Source organism: Scyliorhinus torazame, chromosome 29, assembly GCF_047496885.1.
Source record: "Scyliorhinus torazame isolate Kashiwa2021f chromosome 29, sScyTor2.1, whole genome shotgun sequence".
Classification (NCBI taxonomy): domain Eukaryota; kingdom Metazoa; phylum Chordata; class Chondrichthyes; order Carcharhiniformes; family Scyliorhinidae; genus Scyliorhinus; species Scyliorhinus torazame.
This window is the reverse complement of record NC_092735.1, coordinates 23,312,022-23,336,646: the sequence shown is the minus strand read 5'-3', so window position 1 is coordinate 23,336,646 and position 24,625 is coordinate 23,312,022. Positions and strand designations below refer to the sequence as shown.

The 24,625-nt window shown below is 49.4% G+C and overlaps 1 protein-coding gene across 1 annotated transcript in view; it reads left to right on the top strand.

The window, feature by feature from the left end:
* The first annotated feature begins 2,297 nt into the window (after positions 1–2,297).
* Positions 2,298–24,625, top strand: part of LOC140403933 (ras-related C3 botulinum toxin substrate 1-like) — a 34,885-nt gene continuing 12,557 nt past the window's right edge. The window contains exons 1-4 of the mRNA XM_072492199.1: positions 2,298–2,416; positions 8,672–8,743; positions 9,867–9,984; positions 10,750–10,812. Coding sequence (XP_072348300.1) covers positions 2,379–2,416; positions 8,672–8,743; positions 9,867–9,984; positions 10,750–10,812 — 291 coding nt within the window. The 5' untranslated portion in view covers positions 2,298–2,378. The remainder of the gene's footprint in view (positions 2,417–8,671; positions 8,744–9,866; positions 9,985–10,749; positions 10,813–24,625) is intronic.

The window sequence follows — 24,625 nt, the reverse complement described above, 5'->3', positions numbered from 1 at the left end:
CCCTCGCACTTTAAACCTATGCCCCCTAGTAATTGACCCCTCTACCCTGGGGAAAAGCCTCTGACTATCCACTCTGTCTATGCCCCTCATAATTTTGTAGACCTCTATCAGGTCGCCCCTCAACCTCCGTCGTTCCAGTGAGAACAAACCGAGTTTATTCAACCGCTCCTCATAGCTAATGCCCTCCATAACCAGGCAACATTCTGGTAAATCTCTTCTGCACCCTCTCTAAAGCCTCCACATCCTTCTGGTAGTGTGGCGACCAGAATTGAACACTATACTCCAAGTGTGGCCTAACTAAGGTTCTATACAGCTGCAACATGACTTGCCAATTCTTATACTCAATGCCCCGGCCAATGAAGGCAAGCATGCCGTATGCCTTCTTGACTACCTTCTCCACCTGTGTTGCCCCTTTCAGTGACGTGTGGACCTGTACACCTAGATCTCTCTGACTTTCAATACTCTTGAGGGTTCTACCATTCACTGTATATTCCCTACCTGCATTAGACCTTCCAAAATGCATTACCTCATATTTGTCCTGATTAAACTCCATGGCAATCTCTGTTTTGTTTTTGTGAAGGGGAGGTCATGTCTCACTAACTTGATAGAGTTCTCTCCCCCCAAGTCTCCAAACAATCTAAATCCTGCTGTATCCTCTGACAGTCCTCATCGCTATCCGCAATTCCACCAACCTTTGTGTCGTCTGCAAACTTACTAATCAGACCAGTTACATTTTCCTCCAAATCATTTATATATACTACAAACAGCAAAGGTCCCAGCACTGATCCCTGCAGAACACCACTAGTCACAGCCCTCCAATTAGAAAAGCATCCTTCCATTGCTACTCTCTGCCTTCTATGACCTAGCCAGTTCTGTATCCACCTTGCCAGCTCACCCCTGATCCCGTGTGACTTCACCTTTTGTACTAGTCTACCAGGAGGGACCTTGTCAAAGGCCTTACTGAGAATGTGCAAACTCCATACAGACTGTGACCCAGGGCCGGGATTCGAACCAGGGTCCTCAGCGCCGCAGTCCCAGTGCTAACCACTGTGCCACCGTGCTGCCCCAGGTGGTGCACACTTAAGCCACTGTGCAGTGGTGGCGGGGGCGGGGGGCGGAATGAACAGCACAAAGGTTGCGACCGGGACCCCCGACCATGCCGGTCCCAATAGGGGCCGGCGTTTAAGAGTTGATTCTATGAGCCCCAACGAAGAGGCCTCCACCCCTCATCGGGGGAGCTTGTATTCCACGGGCCCCATGGGGAGATCAATTGGGTCGTTGCATGGATCCCGTGAGGGTTATCGCACCTGTCTTCGTACCTCCTTCTGTTTGACCATCTCCCGTAAAGCAGGTTGGGGCACATTGCCACGTGCAGTGTAAAATACAATTGTTGTTCAGCGCCCTCATACCCAGGCCAAACCCAGATAACTGAACCCAGACATCGCCGATACCCCAGTGTGACAGAGATTTATTGCTTTGGGGCCCAGCTCAATATTCCCGTCTCGTGAGCTCCTTTGTCATCTCACCGCGCAGAGTTCACTCTAAGTAACAGCTCCCGTGAGCAAAGAAAGGCACCTTCTGACCCCTCAGCCTCAATGGGTCAATGGTCAACCTGTTTGCATTAACTTTCGCCAGTCCAAGATATGGGTCTTTCCTTCTTATTTCTCTACCCTTTCCTCCTGAACAGACACTGGCTGAGGTATTCAATCCCACTCTTTGCGCCGTTACTCTCTGTTTCTGATAACCCATTCCACCTCAATCGTTGCCCAGTCCTCCCCATCACTTTGCCCAGAGTTTGGCCTGGAGTTCAGCCTCCAGAGCAGCTTTGCTCCACCCACCTTTGTGATCGACCGGATTGCTGCTACATTCATAAAACTCAAAACCTAGGGCAGCACGGTGGCGCAGTGGTTAGCACTGCAGTCTCACGGCGCCGTGGTCCCAGGTTTGATCCTGGCTCTGGGTCACTGTCCGTGTGGAGTTTGCACATTCTCCCCCGTGTTTGCGTGGGTTTCGCCCCCACAACCCAAAGATGAGCAGGGTGGGTGGATTGGCCACGCTAAATTGCCCCTTAATTGGAAAAAATGAAGTGGGTACTCTAAATTGAAATAAATAAATAAATAAAACTCAAAACCTTTCCCGACCCAGCTCCCTCATTTGATAGTTAAATTTCACCAGAAACTAATTTTCCTACGTCGCTGCTCAGGCAGGGGACACAGTGGGCGGCTCTCAGTCAGCAAGAGATCCAGAGGTGGATGGTCGAGAGGGACAGGGTTTCACAGCTCCCGGGAACAAAGCCAGGTTTGATCCGAGGAGGTTTGCAGCCGAGAGCTTTCACTCTTCGATTTTCCTGAGAGAAAATCACACATTCCGGCCTTGAGATGATGAAAAACATCAAATGCGTGGTGGTGGGGGATGGGTGAGTAATCCTTGTTATCATTTCCCTGGAGTTACGACTATGTTCCAATTAGATGGGATCTTCACCCTCTAAAAGTGGTACAACCATTCCTTTCCCTCTCCCTTCGTTCCCTGAAGGCACTGACAGGAGCTTGAATACATTTGCTTCAATCCCAGCCTCTTCTCACCATTCTTTGGGCTAGAATCAGAGAATTTACAGTGCAGAAGGAGGCCATTCAGCCCATCGAGTTTGCACCGGCCCTTGGAAAGAGCATCCTACTGAAGCCCATACCTCCACCTTATACCCACACCTCCACCCTATCCCAGTAACCCCACCTAACCTTTGTGGACACGAAGGGGCAATTTATCACGGCCAATCCACCTGACCCGCACATCTTTGGACTGTGGGAGGAAACCGGAGCGCCCGGAGGAAACCCACGCAGACACGGGGAGAACGTGCAGACTCCGCACCGACAGTGACCCAAGCCGGGGAATCAAACCTGAGACCCTGGTGCTGTGAAGCAACTGTGCTAGCCACTGTGCTACCGTGCTGATTGCTGGCCTGTTCTTCCCTTTCCTAATCCTGCAGCTCCTTCGGCTCTCCCTAGTCTGTACCCTTCAGGACGTCTTCCCTGAGCATCGTAATGCGCTCCCCCCCCTGCCACGCTCTTTAAAACCTTACCCGCGATCTCTTTAAGGAACTCGGTAACACGTCTTTTCTCCCCCCTTTATCCTTTCTCAGGGTGTGGGCGAGTCGCTAACAATTTGCTTCCCATCCCTATTGCCCCTTGACTCAAGTGGCTTGCTAGGCCCTGTCAGGGGACATTGCTGCGGAACCCGCTGCCCATCATGCGGTGGAATCCGAATCATTAAATGGTTTCAAGGGGATAGGTTTATTTCTAATTTAAGGTGGATTTGAGATCAGGAAGAAATCAGCCATGATCTGATTGAATGCCGGAGCAGGCTCGAGGGGCTGAATTACCTATCTCTGCTCCTAATTCTTATGTTTCTATGTCCCTGTGGGTCTGGAGTCACATGTCGGCCAGGCCAGGTAAGGACGGCAGATTTCCTTCTCTAAATGAACATTAGTGAACCAGATGGGTTTTTACGACATTGGCCTCCATTGCTGAGACGTGCTCTATATTCCAGATTTGTTCGCTGTATTTAAACTCCACCAGCTGCCGTGATGGGATTTGAACCCATGCCCCCAGAGCATTAGCCTAGGTCTCTGGATGACTTGGCCAGTGGTGTTAGCGCCATGTCATCATCTCCACCTGTCTGATTAACGTTCCGATGATGCACTCTGGGGGCATGGTAAAGTAGTAACGGTAAATAGAACACAGAACATACAGTGCAGAAGGAGGCCATTCGGCCCATCGAGTCTGCACCGACCCACCCAAGCACCCACTTCCACCCTATCCTCGCAACCCAACAACCCCTCCTAATCTTTTTGGACACTAAGGGGCAATTTATCACGGCCAATCCACCTAACCTGCGCGTCTTTGGACTGTGGGAGGAAACCGGAGCACCCGGAGGAAACCCACGCAGGCACGGGGAGAACGTGCAGACTCCGCACAGACAGTGACCCAGCGGGGAATCGAACCTGGGACCCTGGTGCTGTGAAGCCACGGTGCTAACCACTATGCTACCGTGATGCCCCCATAGCTCACTCAGGGAGCCCGATTTCCTGTGGAAACATGAACTTCGACATGTTGTATTCTGGATCTACGGATAGTGATGGTCGAGACCTCAAAGCTCTTGCCAAAGCATGGCTGACTGGAAATCTCTCTCCATCTTACCACCAGTACGTGGCAGGGGAAGGTGGGGGATGCGGGGGTGCTCAGACTGTTCTGGCCGCATTGTGACCCCCTCCTTCAAGACCTTGGCCGTCAAGCCCAGGGGTGGGATTTGAACCTGGGGCCTCTAGCTCAGTGGCAGGGCCGCTACCCACCGCGCCACAAGACCTCCTTGCTAACTATGCCAGTTATCACAGCTCCTTCTCTCAGCCTATACCCAAGACACACCCCTTCAGGCAGCTGTTATTGGATAGTTAATAGGAATGTGGGCAGTGGCCTTTTTTTTCTCCCTCGTATTCTGGGAATACTGTTCTGTCCCCTACTGTGGAATGATGGGTAAACAATTGTTGTGATGTAACAGTGACATCAGCAGTTATGTCCAAGGGATGAAGAAATGGAGGCGGTGGCGTGATGAATGTAAGAAATTGTCATATTTTATATTTTATATAATGTTTGCAGTAATGTTATTGAAATCTGGGTTAAGATGCATACATACAGTATGACTGCCCTTAGTGTCCAAAAATGTTAGGTGGGGCTACTGGGTTCTGGTGATAGGGTGGAGAAGTTATTAAGGTGTCATAAAAGTGAGGTCATCGTTGATTTTCAGGTGTAGTGTGCTCTGCTAATAGACCCTGAGAACCATTTACTTGTTTGCAGATGGCGAGCTAATGGAATACCGTTTACGTTTGAAGGACCACTGGAGTGTAGATAATTTATGAGGGGTATTGTGTTTGGTCCTGGCTAAACAAGTCTTTTCAGAAGAGACAAAAGAATGCCTTATGTGGGTGCAGATGACGTAGTTAATGGGAGGAGCCAGGTCTGTCTCAAAAGTCAGTTCTTCCTAGAACTTTAAATCTGAATAGAGGTGTTTCAGTTTGGTCCTGAAAGGTTCTTTCTCCAAAGACTTTCCACAGAGAAAAACAAGCAAAAACCTGGTTGTTACCTTTATTCATGGGTGGCATTTGAAATATATTAGTTTGCTTAATTGGAATATAGTGGCAGGTTTAGGAAGTAAGTTAAGGTTTTCTTCTTTTACTTAAGAATTGTTGTAACTGTTAACTGTGATGCTTTTTCTTGTTGCTAATGTGGTTAATTCTGTGATTAAATTAAAGTGTGTTTGAACATAAATGATGCCTATTGGTCACCGCTATCACTCCTGTGGTGCAGTGACGTTTCCACACAGTTTTACGAATTGAAAAAAGTTGGGTTCTCCCCCAGGATCCGAACAGTGGCATAGCAGTATTGTCACTCGACTAGTAATCCAGAGACCCAGGGCAAGATTTGGCGACCCGGGTGTTTAAATTCAATAAAAATCTGGAATTAAACGTCTAATGATGACCAGGAAGCTATTGCCAATTGTTGTGAAGACCCATCTGGTTCACTAATGTCCTTTAGGGAAGGAAATCTGCCGTACTTACCCGGTCTGGCCTACCTGTGGCACCAGATCAATGTCGTTGACTCTCAAATGCCCTCAGACAATGGTGGGCAATGGGGGGTGGGCAATCAATGCTGGTTCAACCAGCGATGCCCGCATCCTGCCAATGAATTTTTAAAAAAATAAGGTGGAAGAGACTGAACACGAGTGAGATGTGCTTACCGAGAAGCCTATTATGTATCATTGTGTAAATAAAAGTGTTTTTGAACAAACAAACTGGAGTTATACCTGAGTCAGTTATATGCAGAGGAAAAACCTCCCCAAAACAGATTAGGCCGCAAGTTATCCGACGAAAGATCCAATACAATGGGCTAGATTCTCCGGTCTTGTCCTTGGTGGGACCCATTGTGAGCAAGAACGGAGAATTTGGCATTGGGACGAACGTTTGAGGGCAGCACGGTGGCGCAAGTGGTTAGCACAGTTGCCTCACGGTGCCGAGGTCCCGGGTTCGATCCCGGCCCTGGGTCACTGTCCGTGTGGAGTTTACACATTCTCCCCGTGTTTGCGTGGGTTTGACCCCCACAACCCAAAGATGTGCGGGGCAGGTGGATTCGCCACGCTAAATTGCCCCTTAATTGGAAAAACGAATTGGATACCCTAAATTTTTTTTTTGTTGAAAAATTAGGATGAACGTTTTCGGCCTATAAGTGGAAAGCAAACCGCAAATCAACCACCACTCCCCCAGTTAAAGGCAAGTGAAAATAGTGACTCCTTCCCTCGAAGGATGGAACTGACTCTCGGGCCTTCTGATAATCCCTTCTCTCAGGCCTGGTGACCACAGCGGAATTGGACTGGATTGGATTGGATTTGTTTATTGTCACGTGTACCGAGGTACAGTGAAAAGTATTTTTCTGCGAGCAGCTCAACAGATCATTAAGTACATGAGAAGAAAAGGGAATAAAAGAAAATACATAAGAGGGCAACACAACATATACAATGTAACTACAAAAGCACTGGCATCGGATGAAGCATACAGGGTGTAGTGTTAATGAGGTCAGTCCATAAGAGGGTCATTTAGGAGTCTGGTGACAGTGGGGAAGAAGCTGTTTTTGAGTCTGTTCGTGCGTGTTCTCAGACTTCTGTATCTCCTGCCCGATGGAAGAAGTTGGAAGAGTGAGTAAGCCGGGTGGGAGGGATCTTTGATTATACTGCCCGCTTTCCCCAGGCAGCGGGAGGTGTAGATGGAGTCAATGGATGGGAGGCAGGTTCGTATGATGGACTGGGCGGTGTTCACGACTCTCTGAAGTTTCTTGCGGTCCTGGGCCGAGCAGTTGCCATACCAGGCTGTGATGCAGCCTGATAGGATGCTTTCTATGGTGCATCTGTAAAAGTTGGTAAGAGTCAATGTGGACATGCCGAATTTCCTTAGTTTCCTGAGGAAGTATAGGCGCTGTTGTGCTTTCTTGGTGGTAGCGTCGACGTGGGTGGACCAGGACAGATTTTTGGAGATGTGCACCCCTAGGAATTTGAAACTACTAACCATCTCCACCTCGGCCCCGTTGATGCTGACAGGGGTGTGTACAGTACTTTGCTTCCTGAAGTCAATTACCTGCTCTTTAGTTTTGCTGGCATTGAGGGAGAGATTGTTGTCGCTACACCACTCCACTAGGTTCTCTATCTCCCTCCTGTATTCGGACTCATCGTTATTCGAGATCCGACCCACTATGGTCGTATCGTCAGCAAACTTGCAGATGGAGTTGGAACCATGTTTTGCCACGCAGTCGTGTGTGTACAGGGAGTAGAGTAGGGGGCTAAGTACGCAGCCTTGCGGGGCGCCGGTGTTGAGGATTATTGTGGAGGAGGTGTTGTTGTTCATTCTTACTGATTGTGGTCTGTTGGTCAGAAAATCGAGGATCCAGTTGCAGAGTGGGGAGCCAAGTCCTAGGTTTTGGAGCTTTGATATGAGCTTGGCTGGTATTATGGTGTTGAAGGCAGAGCTGTAGTCAATAAATAGGAGTCTAATGTAGGAGTCCTTGTTTTTGAGATGCTCTAGGGATGAGTGTAGGGCCAGGGAAATGGTGTCTGGTGTGGACCGGTTGCAGTGGTATGCGAATTGCAGTGGATCAAGGCGTTCTGGGAGTATGGAGGTGATGCACTTCATGATCAACCTCTCGAAGCACTTCATTACGACAGGGCCACTGGATGGTAGTCATTGAGCCACGAATCAGACAATCTTACAGCCCAGAAGGAGGCCATTTGACCCATCGCACGTGAGTCAGTTCTTTGATAAAGCTATTGATCAGCCCCCCTGCCCCCACCAAATGTATGGGAACTTTTAAAAAGGGTGTGGTGTTCTTTATGTTGCTAATTTAAGGATGGTTGGCGTAGTGTTCACAAAGACCACAAGTAGCTTTTAACTTGAACACAGCTGTAAATTTATTAACACTACTTGATTGGATTCGACACTTACTCCTGTATAATACACAGTTGATACTAAAAATACAATCTACACTCATCTACAACTAATCTCTACACTATTACATTAATTATGATCTGCTCTCACTCACACTATGTTTCCTTCAGTCTGTCCGCTAGCTTTCTCCTCAACCTCTCACCCACAAGGCTTAGCATCGATGCCTGATTTGGTTGCACATCTAGCTCCCTCTAGTGGTTGGTTTAGGCATTACATTAACCTTTACAGTTCTTTACATTTATGATACAGTCACAAAGATGGAGGAGAAAGATCACAGTCTAAAGTTGCTGAACTCAATGTTGAGCTCTGAGGGTTATAACGTGCCGAAACGTTAGCTCCGTTTTCTCTCCCTACCAGCGCCGCTCGATTTTAATCATTGAACTATTGGCGGCCGGGCCTTCAGCTGCCGAGGCCCTCGGCTTTGTCATTCCCTCCTCAAACTTCACTAATCCTCTTGTCTTTCACTGTTTCCTAAAAGACCACCTCTCTGAACAAGCTCTTTTTGTTTGATAGTCGCTCCCATGATGCATCTTGAGGGGGGGAGGGGGGGGGAGTCTAACAAAGAAAAAGGCCACAAGACCGCTCTTGATTTCCAAGGGGCAGATAACGAACCAGATTTCTCTGTTTGTGCAGAGCCGTTGGGAAGACCTGCCTTCTCATCACCTATACGACCAACGACTTCCCCGAGGAGTACATCCCCACAGTGTGAGTATCCGTCGCTACTTCTTTCATTTTTACTTTCAGCTCTTCCCCACGAGGGATAGTTATTTTGAGGATAGAGGCCCCGGGTTTCCCTGGGGTCATGGGGCCAGATTTCCCCTCGTGAGGCGGGTCCCTCGTGTCAGGAAATAAAAGGCACCCGTCACACCCAATTTTCACTCTGGGGAGACGGGGGCAGGACGGAATCCGCCAACCCCAGGAGATAATTGTAGCGGACCACAGGGTCGGGGGAGTGCTGAGGCACACAGTCCTCTGGATATAGGCCCAGTTGTATTAAACACTGTTAACCTCGCTAGTCCTCCACCTCTATGCCCCCCCCATTTCCACATGACCCTCTCCATACCATCCATGCTCCTCTGTACCCCCATGTCCCCTCTCACCCCTATGCCATCTCCATAGCCAGTTATCCAGTTCCCCATTATGGGCAGACCTCAGGAGCCATGTGGCGATGAACAAAAACTTCAAACAATCTAATGCATACATAGAATCCCTACAGTGCAGAAGGAGACCATCTGGTTGACACAAACCTTCTGAAAGAGCGCCTTATCTCGGCCCACAAACCTGCCCTAACCCCATAACCCTGTATCCCCACCAAACCTTTTGAACACTAAGGGGCAATTTAGCGTGGCCAATCCACCTACCCTGGCCATCTTTGGGTTGAGGGGGTGAGACAAAGGGAGGATGTGCAAACTCCACACGGAGAGTGACCTGGGGCTGGGATCGAACCAGCGTCACCGCCGCCGTGAGGCAGCAATGCTAACCATTGCGCCACCGTACCGCCCTTTAGAACTAGGAAATAAAGGTCTTCAAAGATATTTTAAATTACAAACCAGGCAGTATTTTCTGCCCCCCCTCTGTCCCCGCCCCCACCCCCCCATCTACTGCCCATCCCTAATTGCCCTTAAGAAGATGGAGATGAGTTGCCTTCGTGAACCGCTGCAGTTTCTTTGGTGTAGGTACACTCACACTGCTGTTAGGGAGGGAGTTCCAGGATTTGGACCCAGTTGCAGAGCAGAAACGTCCAATATATTTCCAAGTCAGGGTGGTGAGTGGCCTGCAGCCTCAGAGTTACTCTTCTTGGACTGACTTTTCCCGCCTTCCTTTACAGCTTTGATAATTATTCCACCAACGTGACCGTCGACGGTCAGATAGTGAACCTGGGATTGTGGGACACGGCCGGCCAGGAGGACTATGACAAGCTCCGACCTCTCTCCTACCCTCAAACCGTAAGGGCCTGTTCACTCTTTTACCAAGAAAGCAGGGTCCCCAGTCAGCTCTGTGGGCTAGGAGTATGGCGCAGTCTTATGCCAGGAACATGGGATCAGTCCCTGTACTGGCTGAGGTAGATCTTGGAGCTTACCGCCTACTTATGGTACGGTGGCGGGAGCCATGATTAGCAGCCATTGGTGGATTGCAGAAAAACATTGCAGCGCTCCGTCCTGCCATCCACTGCGGCCGCCATCTTGGATCCTCCTCAGCTCTGGGATCCTGCAAAAGCAGGACTCCCACCACATTCAAATTCCTGAGTGCACGTTTTGTTCTGTGGCCTTCGGGATCACCTACCGACTGGACAAACTATTACTCTATCAAAATTGTTTGATGGAGCCTGAGCATCGCTGGCAAAGCCAGTTCTTGTTGCCCATCCCTAACTGTCCTTGAATTGAATGGCTTAAGGGCACTTATCCACGCTGCTGTGGATTTGGAGACACTTGTAGGCCAGACCACGTAAGGAAGGCAGATTTCCTCCCCCCTGAAGGACATAATTGAACCAGGTGGGTTTTTAAACGACAATTGAAAGTTTCAAGGCCCTAATTCCGAGACTCGTAAATTAAATTTAAATTCCTCCCGCCGAAGGGGGTTTTGAACCCACATGGATTACTAGGTTAGCGACTACGCCACCAAAGTACACCAGTTGGGCCTGGTGTTGAGTGGAAGGGAAAACAGGCTGCTGAGGCCTCCTCGCTTAATCATTGTACTTTGTTTGTTTCCAGGACGTGTTTGTGATCTGCTTTTCCCTGGTCAGCCCCGCTTCCTTCCAGAATGTACGCGCCAAGGTGAGTTATTGGGCCCCATGGCTGTGAGCAGAGAAAGTGGCCATTCAGATGATCGCTAGCGGGCTGGAAAGGTAGATCAGCAAGGTCGACTCCACCCCCCCACTTCTCTGCTTTACTCTCTCTAAAACTTGGACACTGTTTTCTTTTCAAATGAGTTTCCAATTCTTCCTGAAGCCCCTTGGTCTCAATCACAGAATTGTTAGGGGGCAGGATGAGGCCATTCGGCCCATCGTATCGGCACCGGCTCTCCAAACGGACACCGTGACTTAGCGCTGTTCCCCTGCCTTTTCCCCGTAACCCCTGTACATTGTTCCTATTCAAATAATCCTCCAACGCCCTCTCCAAGGCCTCGATCGAACCTGCCTCTCCCCACACGCCCAGGCCTCGCATTCCAGGTCCCAACCACTCGCTGTGTGGAGAGATTTCCCTCACGTCGCATTTGCTTCTTTTGCAGATCGCTTGAAACCTGCGCCCTCTCGTTCTTTAACGGGCGGGAATAGTTTTCTCCCCGTCTACACTGTCCAGCCCCTCCTCGTGATTTTGAACATCTCTATCGAATCTCCGCTCAGCCTCCTTCTCTCCGAGGGGAACAGTCCCAACCTCTCCAATCGATCCTCACAACTGAAGTTCCTCATCCCTGGAACCGTTCCTCTGCTCTCCAGTGCGTTCACATTCTCCCTATGGTGTGGAGCCCAGCTCAGGTCTAACTAACGTCTTGTGTAAGTTCAGCATGATCTCCGTGGCCTTGCACTCTCTGCCCTATTAATAAAGCCCAGGATACTGTATGCTTAATTAACTGCCCTCTCCATCTGTCACGCTACCTGTGCTAGAGCATCTATGTTGGCATTGGGTCATTAAACGGGCTACATAAATGCCAGTTGTTGTTGTAGGGCCATCCCTACTCCAATGACTTCATGTGGGGGGGGGGGGGGGAAATAAATAAAGACATCCTTGAGGGGGATAGATAGAGTGGACGTTCAGAGACTATTTCCTCGGGTGGATGTAGCTGTTACAAGGGGGCATAACTATAAGGGTCAGGGTGGGAGATATAGGAGGGATGTCCGAGGTAGGGTCTTTACTCAGAGAGTAGTTAGGGTGTGGAATGGACTGCCTGCTGTGATAGTGGAGTCGGACACTTTAGCGGTTATTGGATAGGCACATGGAGCACTCTAGAATGACAGGGAGTGGGATAGCTTGATCTTGGTTTCAGACAATGCCCGGCACAACATCGAGGGCCGAAGGGCCTGTTCTGTGCTGTACTGTTCTATGTTCCTTTATGCTGCTAGGTTTAAGGCTCCTGACTCATTCTCCAGTAGAAGTAATCTCATCTGATGTGGGAAACTTGCATTCATCTTCCACTACTGTTGGAGGAAACCGGAGCACCCGGAGGAAACCCGCGCAGACATGGGGAGAAAGTGCAAACCCCACACAGGCAGGGGCCGAGGGCCCGAGGCTGGGATCGAACCCGGGTCGCTGGCGCCGTGAGGCAGCCGTGCCGACCACTGTGCTACCGTGCCGCGTTTCATTCCTGTTGAAATCACTGATGTTGATCAGATGATTAACGGAAGAAGCCGTTAATCCACGGAGCCCGGTTTACTCCGCGGTCTGCCAGTTGAAACGCCACCTCTTCCTCTGCCGTCAGGTGCTGAGAGCAGACTTCATCCCTGCAATTTGGAGCCCTGCATTTTTAATGGCAATCTAGCCTTCCCGCTGACAAGTGGACCCCGAATGATTACGTGTACACCCCAGTCTCACCGCACATGGACCTGACCACCTGACCAAATCTCAGCGCTCGGAAAACGTTCTGGCGAACAGCATTTGACGTCATTCTGTAGCTATCTGAGCTCCTTTCCCACTTTACCGCAGTGTCAGCCCCACGCAATACAACCCATTAGCCTCGGAATTTGCTGTCCGTTGCCTTCCGTTGAATTCCCCGGCACATTGGCAGAACTTAACGCTCCCCAAAATGCCTCCGTTTTATTTTCACTTGCACATTCAATTCCCTCCATGACCTCGCCCTCTCTGTCTCTGTAATGTCGTCCGTTCTTACCACCCTTCAGAAACCCTCCGACCCTCCAGTTCTGGTAACCACTCGCTTCATTCCACCATTGCCAACCTTGCCTTGAGTTAAAAAAAATATGTAGGGGGCGATTCTCCGAGCCCCACGCTTGGCCGGAGGATCGGCGCAACCGCGTCATGATGCCCCGACTCCGGCGCGCGATTCTCTGAAGTGCGGAGAATCGGCGGCATTTGCGTCGGCGTGTTTGACGCGGCGCCGGCCGCAGGCCGCTGGAATCGGCGGGGCCGCCGATTCTCCGGCCCGGATGGGCCGAGCGGCCGCGCGGATACGACAGAGTCCCGCCGACGCCGTTCACCCCTAGTCGCTGCCGGCGGGAACTCTGCGCGAAGGGTCGGGGGGCGGTCTGTGGGACGGGGAAAAGCTCTCCTTCACCGGGGGGGGGGGGGCCTCCAATGGCGTCTGGCCCGTGATCGGGGCCCACTGATCGGCGGGCCGGCCTCTACCCACCAGGCTTACTTTGTTCTGCGGCCGGCCCCTGAATCCCCGCGTCATGTTGCGTCGGGGCCGGCGCGCTGAAGAAGTCCCCCGCGCATGCGAAGGTTGGCGCAGCCCAACTTCGCATGCGCGAGTTGGCACGGCGCCCATTTGCTGCCGGGAAGGGAGGCTGGAGCGGCGTGAATCGCTCCAGCGCCGTGCTGGGCCCCTGTGGGGGTCAGAATCGGTCGTCCCCGTGCCCGTTGCGTGCCGTCGTGAAACGCGACGGCGTTCACGACGGCGCGAACATTTCATTTCCATTTTGGAGAATCGCCTCCGTAGACCTTATTGAGAGAATATATGAAAACATATTAGAGAGTGGCCTCCTTCTGCATTGTAGGGATTCACTGATTCTATGGAAGGTGCGTTCATAACACAGTCAAACAGGTTGCTTGACAACCTGCAAAATCCTTCCAAACGCACCAATGGCCACCAGTAAGCGTGGGGGAGACTCCTGGTCAGTCACAGTTGATGTGGAGTGGCGCACCCTGGCGACAAATGCACTGTTGCTTCACAGTGTCAGGGTCCCCGGTTCGATTCCCAGCTTGGGTCACTGCCTGTGCGGCGTCTGCACGTTCTCCCCGTGTCTGCGTGGCTTTCCTCCGGTTTCCTCCCACAAGCCCCGAAAGACGTGCTTGTTAGGTGAATTGGACATTCTGAATTCTCCCTCTGTGTCCCCGAACATGCGCCGGAGTGTGGCGATTGGGGGATTTTTCACAATAACTTCATTGTACTTGTGACAATAATAATGATAAGACCATAAGACATAGGAGCGGAAGTAAGGCCATTCGGCCCATCGAGTCCACTCCACCATTCAATCATGGCTGATTTCAACTCCATTTACCCGCTCTCTCTCCATAGCCCTTAATTCCTCGAGAAATCAAGAATTTATCAACTTCTGTCTTAAAGACACTCAACGTCCCGGCCTCCACCGTCCTCTGTGGCAATGAATTCCACAGACCCACCACTCTCTGGCTGAAGAAATTTCTCCTCATCTCTGTTCTAAAGTGACTCCCCTTTATTCTAAGGCTGTGCGCCCGGGTAATGGAAACAATAATGATTATTATTAAAAAAGAATAACTAGCTATGGAAACAGATGAAAGTCTGCCTGGACGCTAGATGACATTTTCAATTTAGCATTACATTAAGTGCAACAAAGGTCAGTTTATTTCAACACAGTCTGTGGCATTCTGAGGTGATTTGCTCCGCTCTCAGGCTATATTTACAATATTCATTTCACATCAAGCATAAAGCCGGAGGGCTTCACAAGGTTTTGCACCTCTTGTTTATGGCCTTTGAGTATCGTGGGACCCGAAGCTCTGGACAGCCATCCCTAAACCTCTCCACCTCTCTCTCCTTTCAATATACTTTTTAAACAAAAACCTTTTTCACCGGCCGTTCCAATGTCCCTTTCTTTGGTTTGGTCCGCTGGCACATCTTGGGGCTGCCTTGCTACCTTACGGGTGCTATATGAATGCACGTTACTAACAGAGGTATTATAATTCAGGAATGCAAATGGCTTGCAACAAAAACACGGAAAAGAAGCAAGATATGTTTTCGCATGAAATGAAAATCGCCTATTGTCACAAGTAGGCTTCAAAATGAAGTTGCTGTGAAAAGCCCCTAGTCGCCACATTCCGGCGCCTGTTCGGGGAGGCTGGTACGGGAATTGAACCGTGCTGCTGGCCTGCCTTGGTCTGCTTTCAAAGCCAGCGATTTAGCCCTGTGCTAAACAGCCCCATGCATATCCTTTCACTCCATTTACATGTCACCAGATAAGATCAATGCATAAAATATGATCTCATCAGCAAGGCTAATATTTACAACAGTGGACAGTTCATTCTGAACTGAAATTAAATCCACAGGTAACGGATGCAGAACACTTTCGCAACATTCTTATCCTGGATGTTAGCATTTGCATACTGTATTTCCTGATTTGGTGTGGGGTGAGGCGGATGCAAAGTGAATGCCGAGAGTACGGCTCCACAATTCTTGCTTCTACATTCATTGTTCTTCAATAAAAAATAATAATAATAAGGCTTCATTTTAATCTAAAGTTTAGTCTTTCTTTTATTTAGTTAATTAATTTAAAAGTTGCTGTTTGGTTTAGAAGAAGGTGAATTTTCAATCAGCTTTAAACAGGCTTCTACTTCTAGGCACTTGCAGCTGGAGCTTGTTAATTAGTTAATTGGATTAGGCCAGTTTTTCAGAGGCTAGATTCACAGTATAAAAGTGATCCCCTACAGTGCAGACTTTGTTTGCACTGAGTGCTGAATTTGGTGCTTTTTGAGTGCGATAGTGAGAGTTTGGTGACCGAGGGAGTGCTGAATTTGGTGCTTTTTGAGTGCGATAGTGAGAGTTTGGTGACCGAGGGAGTTAGGTGAGGAGGGAGTAAGGTGCTCCTTTCATTTTGTTTCCGACATTTCCGCAAAGAGTGCGAAGAGAGCCAGGAGTTTACAGGAAGTGTAGCTGACTGGGAGCAGAGTCGGAGGGCGGAGATCCAGTTAGTCCACATAGCAGCTATATTCTGTAAGGTAAGAGGGGATGGAGGCTAGGCCAGTTACATGCTCCTCCTGTAGGATGTGGGTGGTGAGGGATACCACCGGTGTCCCCACTGACTATACCTGTGGGAAGTGCACCCAACTTCAGCTCCTCAAAGACCGTGTTAGGGAACTGGAGCTGAAGCTGGATGAACTTCGGATCATCCGGGAGGCAGAGGGGGTGATTGAGAAGAGTTACAGGGAGGTAACCACACCCAAGGTACAGGACAAGAATAGCTGGGTTACAGTCAGGGGGAAAAAAACAAACAGGCAGACAGTGCAGGGATCCCTCGTGGCCGTTCCCCTTCAAAACAAGTATACCGTTTTGGATGCTGTTGGGGGGGATGACCTACCGGGGGAAGGCCCTAGCGGCCAGGTCTCTGGCACTGAGTCTGGCTCTGGGGCTCAGAAGGGAAGGGGGGAGAATAGAAAAGCAATAGTTGTAGGAGATTCAATGGTTAGGGGAATAGATAGGAGATTCTGTGGTCGCGAGCGAGACTCCCGGAAGGTATGTTGCCTCCCGGGTGCCAGGGCCAGGGATGTCTCGGATCGTGTCTTCAGGATCCTTAAGGGGGAGGGGGAGCAGCCAGAAGTTGTGGTGCACATTGGTACCAACGACATAGGTAGGAAAAGGGGTGTGGAGGTAGTAAACAAGTTTAGGGAGTTAGGCTGGAAGTTGAAAGCCAGGACAGACAGAGTTGTCATCTCTGGTTTGTTGCCGGTGCCACGTGATAGCGAGGCTAGGAATAGGGAGAGAGTGCAGTTGAACACGTGGCTGCAGGAATGGTGTAGGAGGGAGGGCTTCAGGTATTTGGATAATTGGAGCGCATTCTGGGGAAGGTGGGACCTGTACAAGCAGGACGGGTTGCATCTGAACCAGAGGGGCACCAATATCCTGGGAGGGAGGTTTGCTAGTACTCTTCGGGAGGGTTTAAACTAATTTGGCAGGGGAATGGGAACCGGATTTGTAGTCCAGCAACTAAGGTAGCCGATATTCAGGACGCCAAAGCATGTAATGAGGCAGTGGGGAAGGGAACACTGACAAAGGAGAGTATTTGCAGGCACGGAGATGGGTTGAAGTGTGTATACTTCAACGCAAGAAGCATCAGGAATAAGGTGGATGAACTTAAGGCATGGATCGGTACTTGGGACTACGATGTGGTGGCCATCACGGAAACTTGGATAGAAGAGGGGCAGAAATGGTTGTTGGAGGTCCCTGGTTATAGATGTTTCAATAAGATTAGGGAGGGTGGTAAAAGAGGTGGGGGGGTGGCATTATTAATTAGAGATAGTATAACAGCTGCAGAAAGGCAGTTCGAGGAGTATCACCCTATTGAGGTAGTATGGGTTGAAGTCAGAAATAGGAAAGGAGCAGTCACCTTGTTAGGAGTTTTCTATAGGCCCCCCAATAGTAGCAGAGATGTGGAGGAACAGATTGGGAAACAGATTTTGGAAAGGTGCAGAAGTCATAGGGTAGTAGTCATGGGCGACTTTAACTTCCCAAATATTGAGTGGAAACTCTTTAGATCAAATAGTTTGGATGGGGTGGTGTTTGTGCAGTGTGTCCAGGAAGCTTTTCTAACACAGTATGTAGATTGTCCAACCAGAGGAGGGGCAATATTGGATTTAGTACTGGGTAATGAACCAGGGCAAGTAATAGATTTGTTAGTGGGGGAGCATTTTGGAGATAGTGACCACAATTCTGTGACTTTCACTTTAGTAATGGAGAGGGATAGGTACGTGCAACAGGGCAAGGTTTACAATTGGGGGAAGGGTAAATACGATGTTGTCAGACAAGAATTGAAGTGCATAAGTTGGGAACATAGGCTGGCAGGGAAGGACACAAGTGAAATGTGGAACTTGTTCAAGGAACAGGTGCTACGTGTCCTTGATATGTATGTCCCTGTCAGGCAGGGAAGAGATGGTCGAGTGAGGGAACCATGGTTGACAAGAGAGGTTGAATGTCTTGTTAAGAGGAAAAAGGTGACTTATGTAAGGCTGAGGAAACAAGGTTCAGACAGGGCATTGGAGGGATACAAGATAGCCAGGAGGGAACTGAAGAAAGGGATTAGGAGAGCTAAGAGAGGGCATGAACAATCTTTGGCGGGTAGGATCAAGGAAAACCCCAAGGCCTTTTACACATATGTGAGAAATATGAGAATGACTAGAGCGAGGGTAGGTCCGATCAAGGACAGTAGCGGGAGATTGTGTATTGAGTCTGAAGAGATAGGCGAGGTCTTGAATGAGTACTTTTCTTCTGTATTTACAAATGAGAGGGGCAATATTGTTGGAGAGGACAGTGTGAAACAGATTGGTAAGCTCGAGGAAATACTTGTTAGGAAGGAAGATGTGTTGGGCATTTTGAAAAACTTGAGGATAGACAAGTCCCCCGGGCCTGACGGGATATATCCAAGGATTCTATGGGAAGCAAGAGATGAAATTGCAGAGCCGTTGGCAATTATCTTTTCGTCCTCACTGTCAACAGGGGTGGTACCAGGGGATTGGAGAGTGGCGAATGTCGTGCCCCTGTTCAAAAAAGGAACTAGGGATAACCCTGGGAATTACAGGCCAGTTAGTCTTACTTCGGTGGTAGGCAAAGTAATGGAAAGGGTACTGAAGGATAGGATTTCTGAGCATCTGGAAAGACACTGCTTGATTAGGGATAGTCAGCACGGATTTGTGAGGGGTAGGTCTTGCCTTACAAATCTTATTGAATTCTTTGAGGAGGTGACCAAGCATGTGGATGAAGGTAAAGCAGTGGATGTAGTGTACATGGATTTTAGTAAGGCATTTGATAAAGTTCCCCATGGTAGGCTTCTGCACAAAGTAAGGAGGCATGGGATAGTGGGAAATTTGGCCAGTTGGATAACGAACTGGCTAACCGATAGAAGTCAGAGAGTGGTGGTGGATGGCAAATATTCAGCCTGGATCCCAGTTACCAGTGGTGTACCGCAGGGATCAGTTCTGGGTCCTCTGCTGTTTGTGATTTTCATTAATGACTTGGATGAGGGAGTTGAAGGGTGGGTCAGTAAATTTGCAGATGATACGAAGATTGGTGGAGTTGTGGATAGTAAGGAGGGCTGTTGTCGGCTGCAAAGAGACATAGATAGGATGCAGAGCTGGGCTGAGAAGTGGCAGATGGAGTTTAACCCTGAAAAGTGTGAGGTTGTCCATTTTGGAAGGACAAATATGAATGCGGAATACAGGGTTAACGGTAGAGTTCTTGGCATTGTGGAGGAGCAGAGAGACCTTGGGGTCTATGTTCATACATCTTTGAAAGTTGCCACTCAAGTGGATAGAGCTGTGAAGAAGGCCTATGGTGTGCTCGCGTTCATTAACAGAGGGATTGAATTTAAGAGCCGTGAGGTGATGATGCAGCTGTACAAAACTTTGGTAAGGCCACATTTGGAGTACTGTGTACAGTTCTGGTCGCCTCATTTTAGGAAGGATGTGGAAGCTCTGGAAAAGGTGCAAAGAAGATTTACCAGGATGTTGCCTGGAATGGAGAGTAGGTCTTACGAGGAAAGGTTGAGGGTGCTAGGCCTTTTCTCATTAGAGCGGAGAAGGATGAGGGGCGACGTGATAGAGGTTTATAAGATGATCAGGGGAATAGATAGAGTAGACAGTCAGAGACTTTTTCCCCAGGTGGAACACACCATTACAAGGGGACATAAATTTAAGGTGAAAGGTGGAAGATATAGGAGGGATATCAGAGGTAGGTTCTTTACCCAGAGAGTAGTGGGGGCATGGAATGCACTGCCTGTGGAAGTAGTTGAGTCGGAAACATTAGTGACCTTCAAGCAGCTGTTGGATAGGTACATGGATTACGGGAAAATGATATACTGTAGATTTATTTGTTCTTAAGGGCAGCACGGTAGCATTGTGGATAGCACAATTGCTTCACAGATCCATGGTCCCAGGTTCGATTCCGGCTTGGGTCATTGTCTGTGCGGAGTCTGCACGTCCTCCCCGTGTCTGCGTGGGTTTCCTCCGGGTGCTCCGGTTTCCTCCCACAGTCCAAAGATGTGCGGGTTAGGTGAATTGGCCAATGATAAATTGCCCTTAATGTCCAAATTGCCCTTGGTGTTGGGTGGAGGTGTTGAGTTTGGGTAGGGTGCTCTTTCCAAGAGCTGGTGCAGACTCGGGGGGCCAAATGGCCTCCTTCTGCACTGTAGATTCAATGATAATCTATGATTAATCTAGGACAAAGGTTCGGCACAACATCGTGGGCCGAAGGGCCTGTTCTGTGCTGTATTTTCTATGTTAATAACCTTTTATTGTCACAAATATGAAGTTACTATGAAAAGACCCTTGTCGCCACATTCCGGTGCCTGTTCGGGTAGGCTGGTACGGGAATTGAACCCGCGCTGCTGGCCTTGTTCTGCATCGCTAACCAGCTGTCTAGCCCACTGAGCTAAACCAGCCCGAAGGGTGAGTTACAGAATTCCACCTTGAATGTCAATAAGCGGATCCCATTCCCATTTGAGACTCCCATTTGAGACCATCCCATGAGCAAGTCTGGTTGCCAACTCCACTTTTGTTTATTCCTGGAACTTTCCTCACTTAACCTCCCACCTCTGATTATCCCACCTGAGCAAATCATTTTCCTCTCAACCTCCAATATTCACGTCACTAAATACGTGAAGGCTTTCGAAGGAAATGGAGAGAAAACTCACAATTTTCCTTTGAATTCCCCAGTGGTTTTCCCCCTGGTTCTCTTGTAGCAGTGAAGCGCGGGGAGGAGGGGGGGGGGGCGGTGGGGGGGGGGGGGGGGGGGGGGGGGGGTAATATCAGGGGATATTAATCTTTAATTACTGGAGACTATAGAACAATCCTGCGTTTGACAACCACACCCGAGAGATTTTCACCGCATTCTTCTTCATTGTACGGCGAAGGGGAGACAAGCCTGGGCTCCATCTCTTCATTGCCACTCAATAACCCAGTGTGGATATGGGTGTCAGCTGAAGGCGAGCACAGGCCGAGACGTAGGCCCAACTGTGAAGACCCCTTTTGCCGAATAACCAGCCGCCACCAATTGTTCAGACTTGACCTGGTCAACGCACCAGAAAATTGAGAGGGTGGGGCGCTTTCTCTCCCCCCCCCACCCCCCCCAAAAAAAATTACACGTTAGATCTTCGAGGAGAAAGCGTGGTGTCCTTGGTTTTCCAGCTGAGCTGGTGGAGAAAATTCCAGACTGCCCCCAGATTCACCATGGATCTGACGCCGTTTCCTGATGGAGAAACAGTCGGGTCAAATTTCTGCAGAATTCTCAAGGAACACCGGCGGAGGGCGTGTGGGTAGAAAGGGTGTCCGGATCCGGTTTTGCCGTATTTCCTGGCGTTTTCTGTCAAAGTCGACGGGAGGAGTCCCGGCTGAAATTCCAGACAATTGCCGGGCCATGTTGGCAATGTTTTCAAGATGACCATTACAGATACCGCTGGGACAGCACAGTATAATAATAATAATCGCTTATTGTCACAAGTAGGCTTCAAAGAAGTTACTGTGAAAAGCCCCTAGTCGCCACATTCCGGCGCCTGTTCGGGGAGGCCAGTACGGGAATTGAACCCGCGCTGCTGGTATTATTCTGTATTACAAGCCAGCTACTGTGCTAAACTAGCCCCTAAACCAGTAGGGACTCGCCTTGGAGGTCTTGACTTGAATGGATGGGAAATATAAAGCTGGGTGCATGACAAGGGGTTCCATGTAGATGGCGCACTTTTGAGCAAGACTAGCTTCCATCCCAGTCAGAAACCTAGGGAATGTGTCAATCTTTGCAAGCCATCCCCCGACATGGGAAAACTAGTCAAGCACACGTCTAATCCATTACCCCCAACCGTCTGCTTGGCTGCTCTCCAGAGTTGCTATGTTGCGTTATTTGTTTCAATTTGCATCTAATGTTAAGAAATCCCAGCCGTTGAGAAGGGCAATGCAAATGCTGCACGGAATTTGAATGTGAGATTTGGCGTGCCCCACCTGCATCGTCCATTGTCGCTGTGTAACAGGCCAAGCAATCTAGTCATTTCTGGCGGGAAGCCAGATTCCAAGAAAGAAAAGAAAACAGTGAAACGGGGAAAAAAGAATACTGCCCGAATTGTTTCGGGAGAATATGTGGAACATCAGACTTGCGTTCTCGAGGGAGTTGGTCAACAGTGCAGATAAAGTGGGGAAAGGAAAAGGTTTTGATGGGGACAAGGCTTACGAGAAGGTTGGCCTGTCAAATGCTGAATTTTCTTCAAATATTCCTGCCAGGCATGTAGGAGAGACAGGAAAATAGGAAGTAAGCAATTCAGCCCCTCGAGCCTGCTCCACCCTTTAATCAGATCATGGCTGATCTCTTCCTGGTCTCAAATCCACATCCCCACCTATTCCCCACATCCCTTTAAAATCAGAAATATATCTATCTCCTTCTTGAAACTATTTTTAAAAAAAATATATTTTATTCAAAATTTTTGGCCAACCATAACAGTACATTGTGTATCTTTCACACAGTAATATAACAATATAAATAACAATGGCCAGTTTTTTAAACAAGAAATAAATAATATATAAACAACATCAAAATTAAAAAAAAACTAAATGGCAACTGCCTTGTCCCAAATAAATACCCTCCAAAAAATACAATTCAGCCGTCCAGTATACAATTACCTATAACAACAACCTATACATATTATACTTATACACTAACATCCCTGAGAGTCCTTCTGGTTCCTGCCCGCCCCCCCCCCCCCCCCCCCCCCCCCCCCGGGTTGCTGCTGCTGTCTTCTTCTTTTCCATTCCCTCTATCTTTCTGTGAGGTATTCGACGAACGGTTGCCACCGCCTGGTGAACCCTTGAGCCGATCCCCTTAGGACGAACTTAATCCGTTCCAGCTTTATAAACCCTGCCATGTCATTTATCCAGGTCTCCACACCCGGGGGCTTGGCTTCCTTCCACATCAACAGTATCCTGCGCCGGGCTACTAGGGACGCAAAGGCCAAAACATCAGCCTCTTTCGCCTCCTGCACTCCCGGCTCTTCTGCAACACCGAATATAGCCAACCCCCAGCCTGGTTCGACCTGGACCCCCACCACCTTCGAAAGCACCTTTGTCACCCCCACCCAAAACCCCTGTAGTGCCGGACATGACCAGAACATGTGGGTGTGATTCGCTGGGCTTCTCAAGCATCTCGCACACCTATCCTCTACTCCAAAAAATTTACTGAGCCGTGCTCCAGTCATATGCGCCCTGTGTAACACCTTAAATTGTATCAGGCTTAGCCTGGCACACGAGGACGATGAGTTTACCCTACTTAGGGCATCAGCCCACAGCCCCTCCTCAATCTCCTCCCCCAGCTCTTCTTCCCATTTCCCTTTCAGCTCATCTACCATAATCTCCCCCTCGTCCCTCATTTCCCTATATATGTCTGATACCTTACCGTCCCCCACCCATGTCTTTGAGATCACTCTGTCCTGCACCTCCTGCGTCGGGAGCTGCGGGAATTCCCTCACCTGTTGCCTCGCAAAAGCCCTCAGTTGCATATACCGGAATGCATTCCCCTGGGGCAACCCATATTTTTCGGTCAGCGCTCCCAGACTTGCAAACGTCCCATCTACAAACAGATCTCTCAATTGTGTTACTCCTGCTCTTTGCCATGTTCCAAATCCCCCATCCATTCTCCCTGGAGCAAACCTATGGTTATTTCTTATCGGGGACCACACCGAGGCTCCCGTCTTTCCGCTATGCCATCTCCACTGCCCCCAAATTTTCAGAGTAGCCACCACCACCGGGCTTGTGGTGTATTTCTTCGGTGAGAACGGCAATGGCGCCGTCACCATAGCTTGTAGGCTAGTCCCCCTGCAGGACGCCCTCTCCAATCTCTTCCACGCCGCTCCCTCCTCTTCTCCCATCCACTTACATACCATTGAGATATTGGCGGCCCAGTAGTACTCACTTAGGCTCGGTAGTGCCAGCCCCCCCCCCCCCTATCCCTACTACGCTGCAAAAATCCCTTCCTCACTCTCGGGGTCTTCCCGGCCCACACAAAAATCACTCACACTGAGTGATCTCAGTACTCAACACCGACAACTGCCAATCTCCAGACGCAATTCGGCAACTCATCCGCTTCATTCTGGATCACAACGTCTTCACCTTCGACAACAAGTTCTTCATCCAGACGCACGGAACAGCCATGGGGACCAAATTTGCACCCCAATACGCCAACATCTTCATGCACAAGTTTGAACAGGATCTACTCACCGCACAGGACCTTCAACCGACGTTATACACCAGATACATTGATGACATTTTTTTCCTTTGGACCCACGGCGAAGAATCACTGAAACGACTACACGATGACATTAATAAGTTCCATCCAACCATCAGACTCACCATGGACTACTCTCCAAAATCAGTTGCATTCTTGGACACACTCGTCTCCATCAAGGACGGTCACCTCAGCACTTCGCTTTACCGCAAACCCACGGATAACCTCATGATGCTCCACTTCTCCAGCTTCCACCCTAAACACATTAAAGAAGCCATCCCCTATGGACAAGCGCTCCGTATACACAGGATCTGCTCAGACGAGGAGGAGCGTAACAGACATCTACAGACGTTGAAAGATGCCCTCGTATGAACGGGATATGGCACTCGACTCATCGATCGACAGTTCCAACGCGCCACAGCGAAAAACCGGACCGACCTCCTCAGAAGACAAACATGGGACACAACCGACAGAATA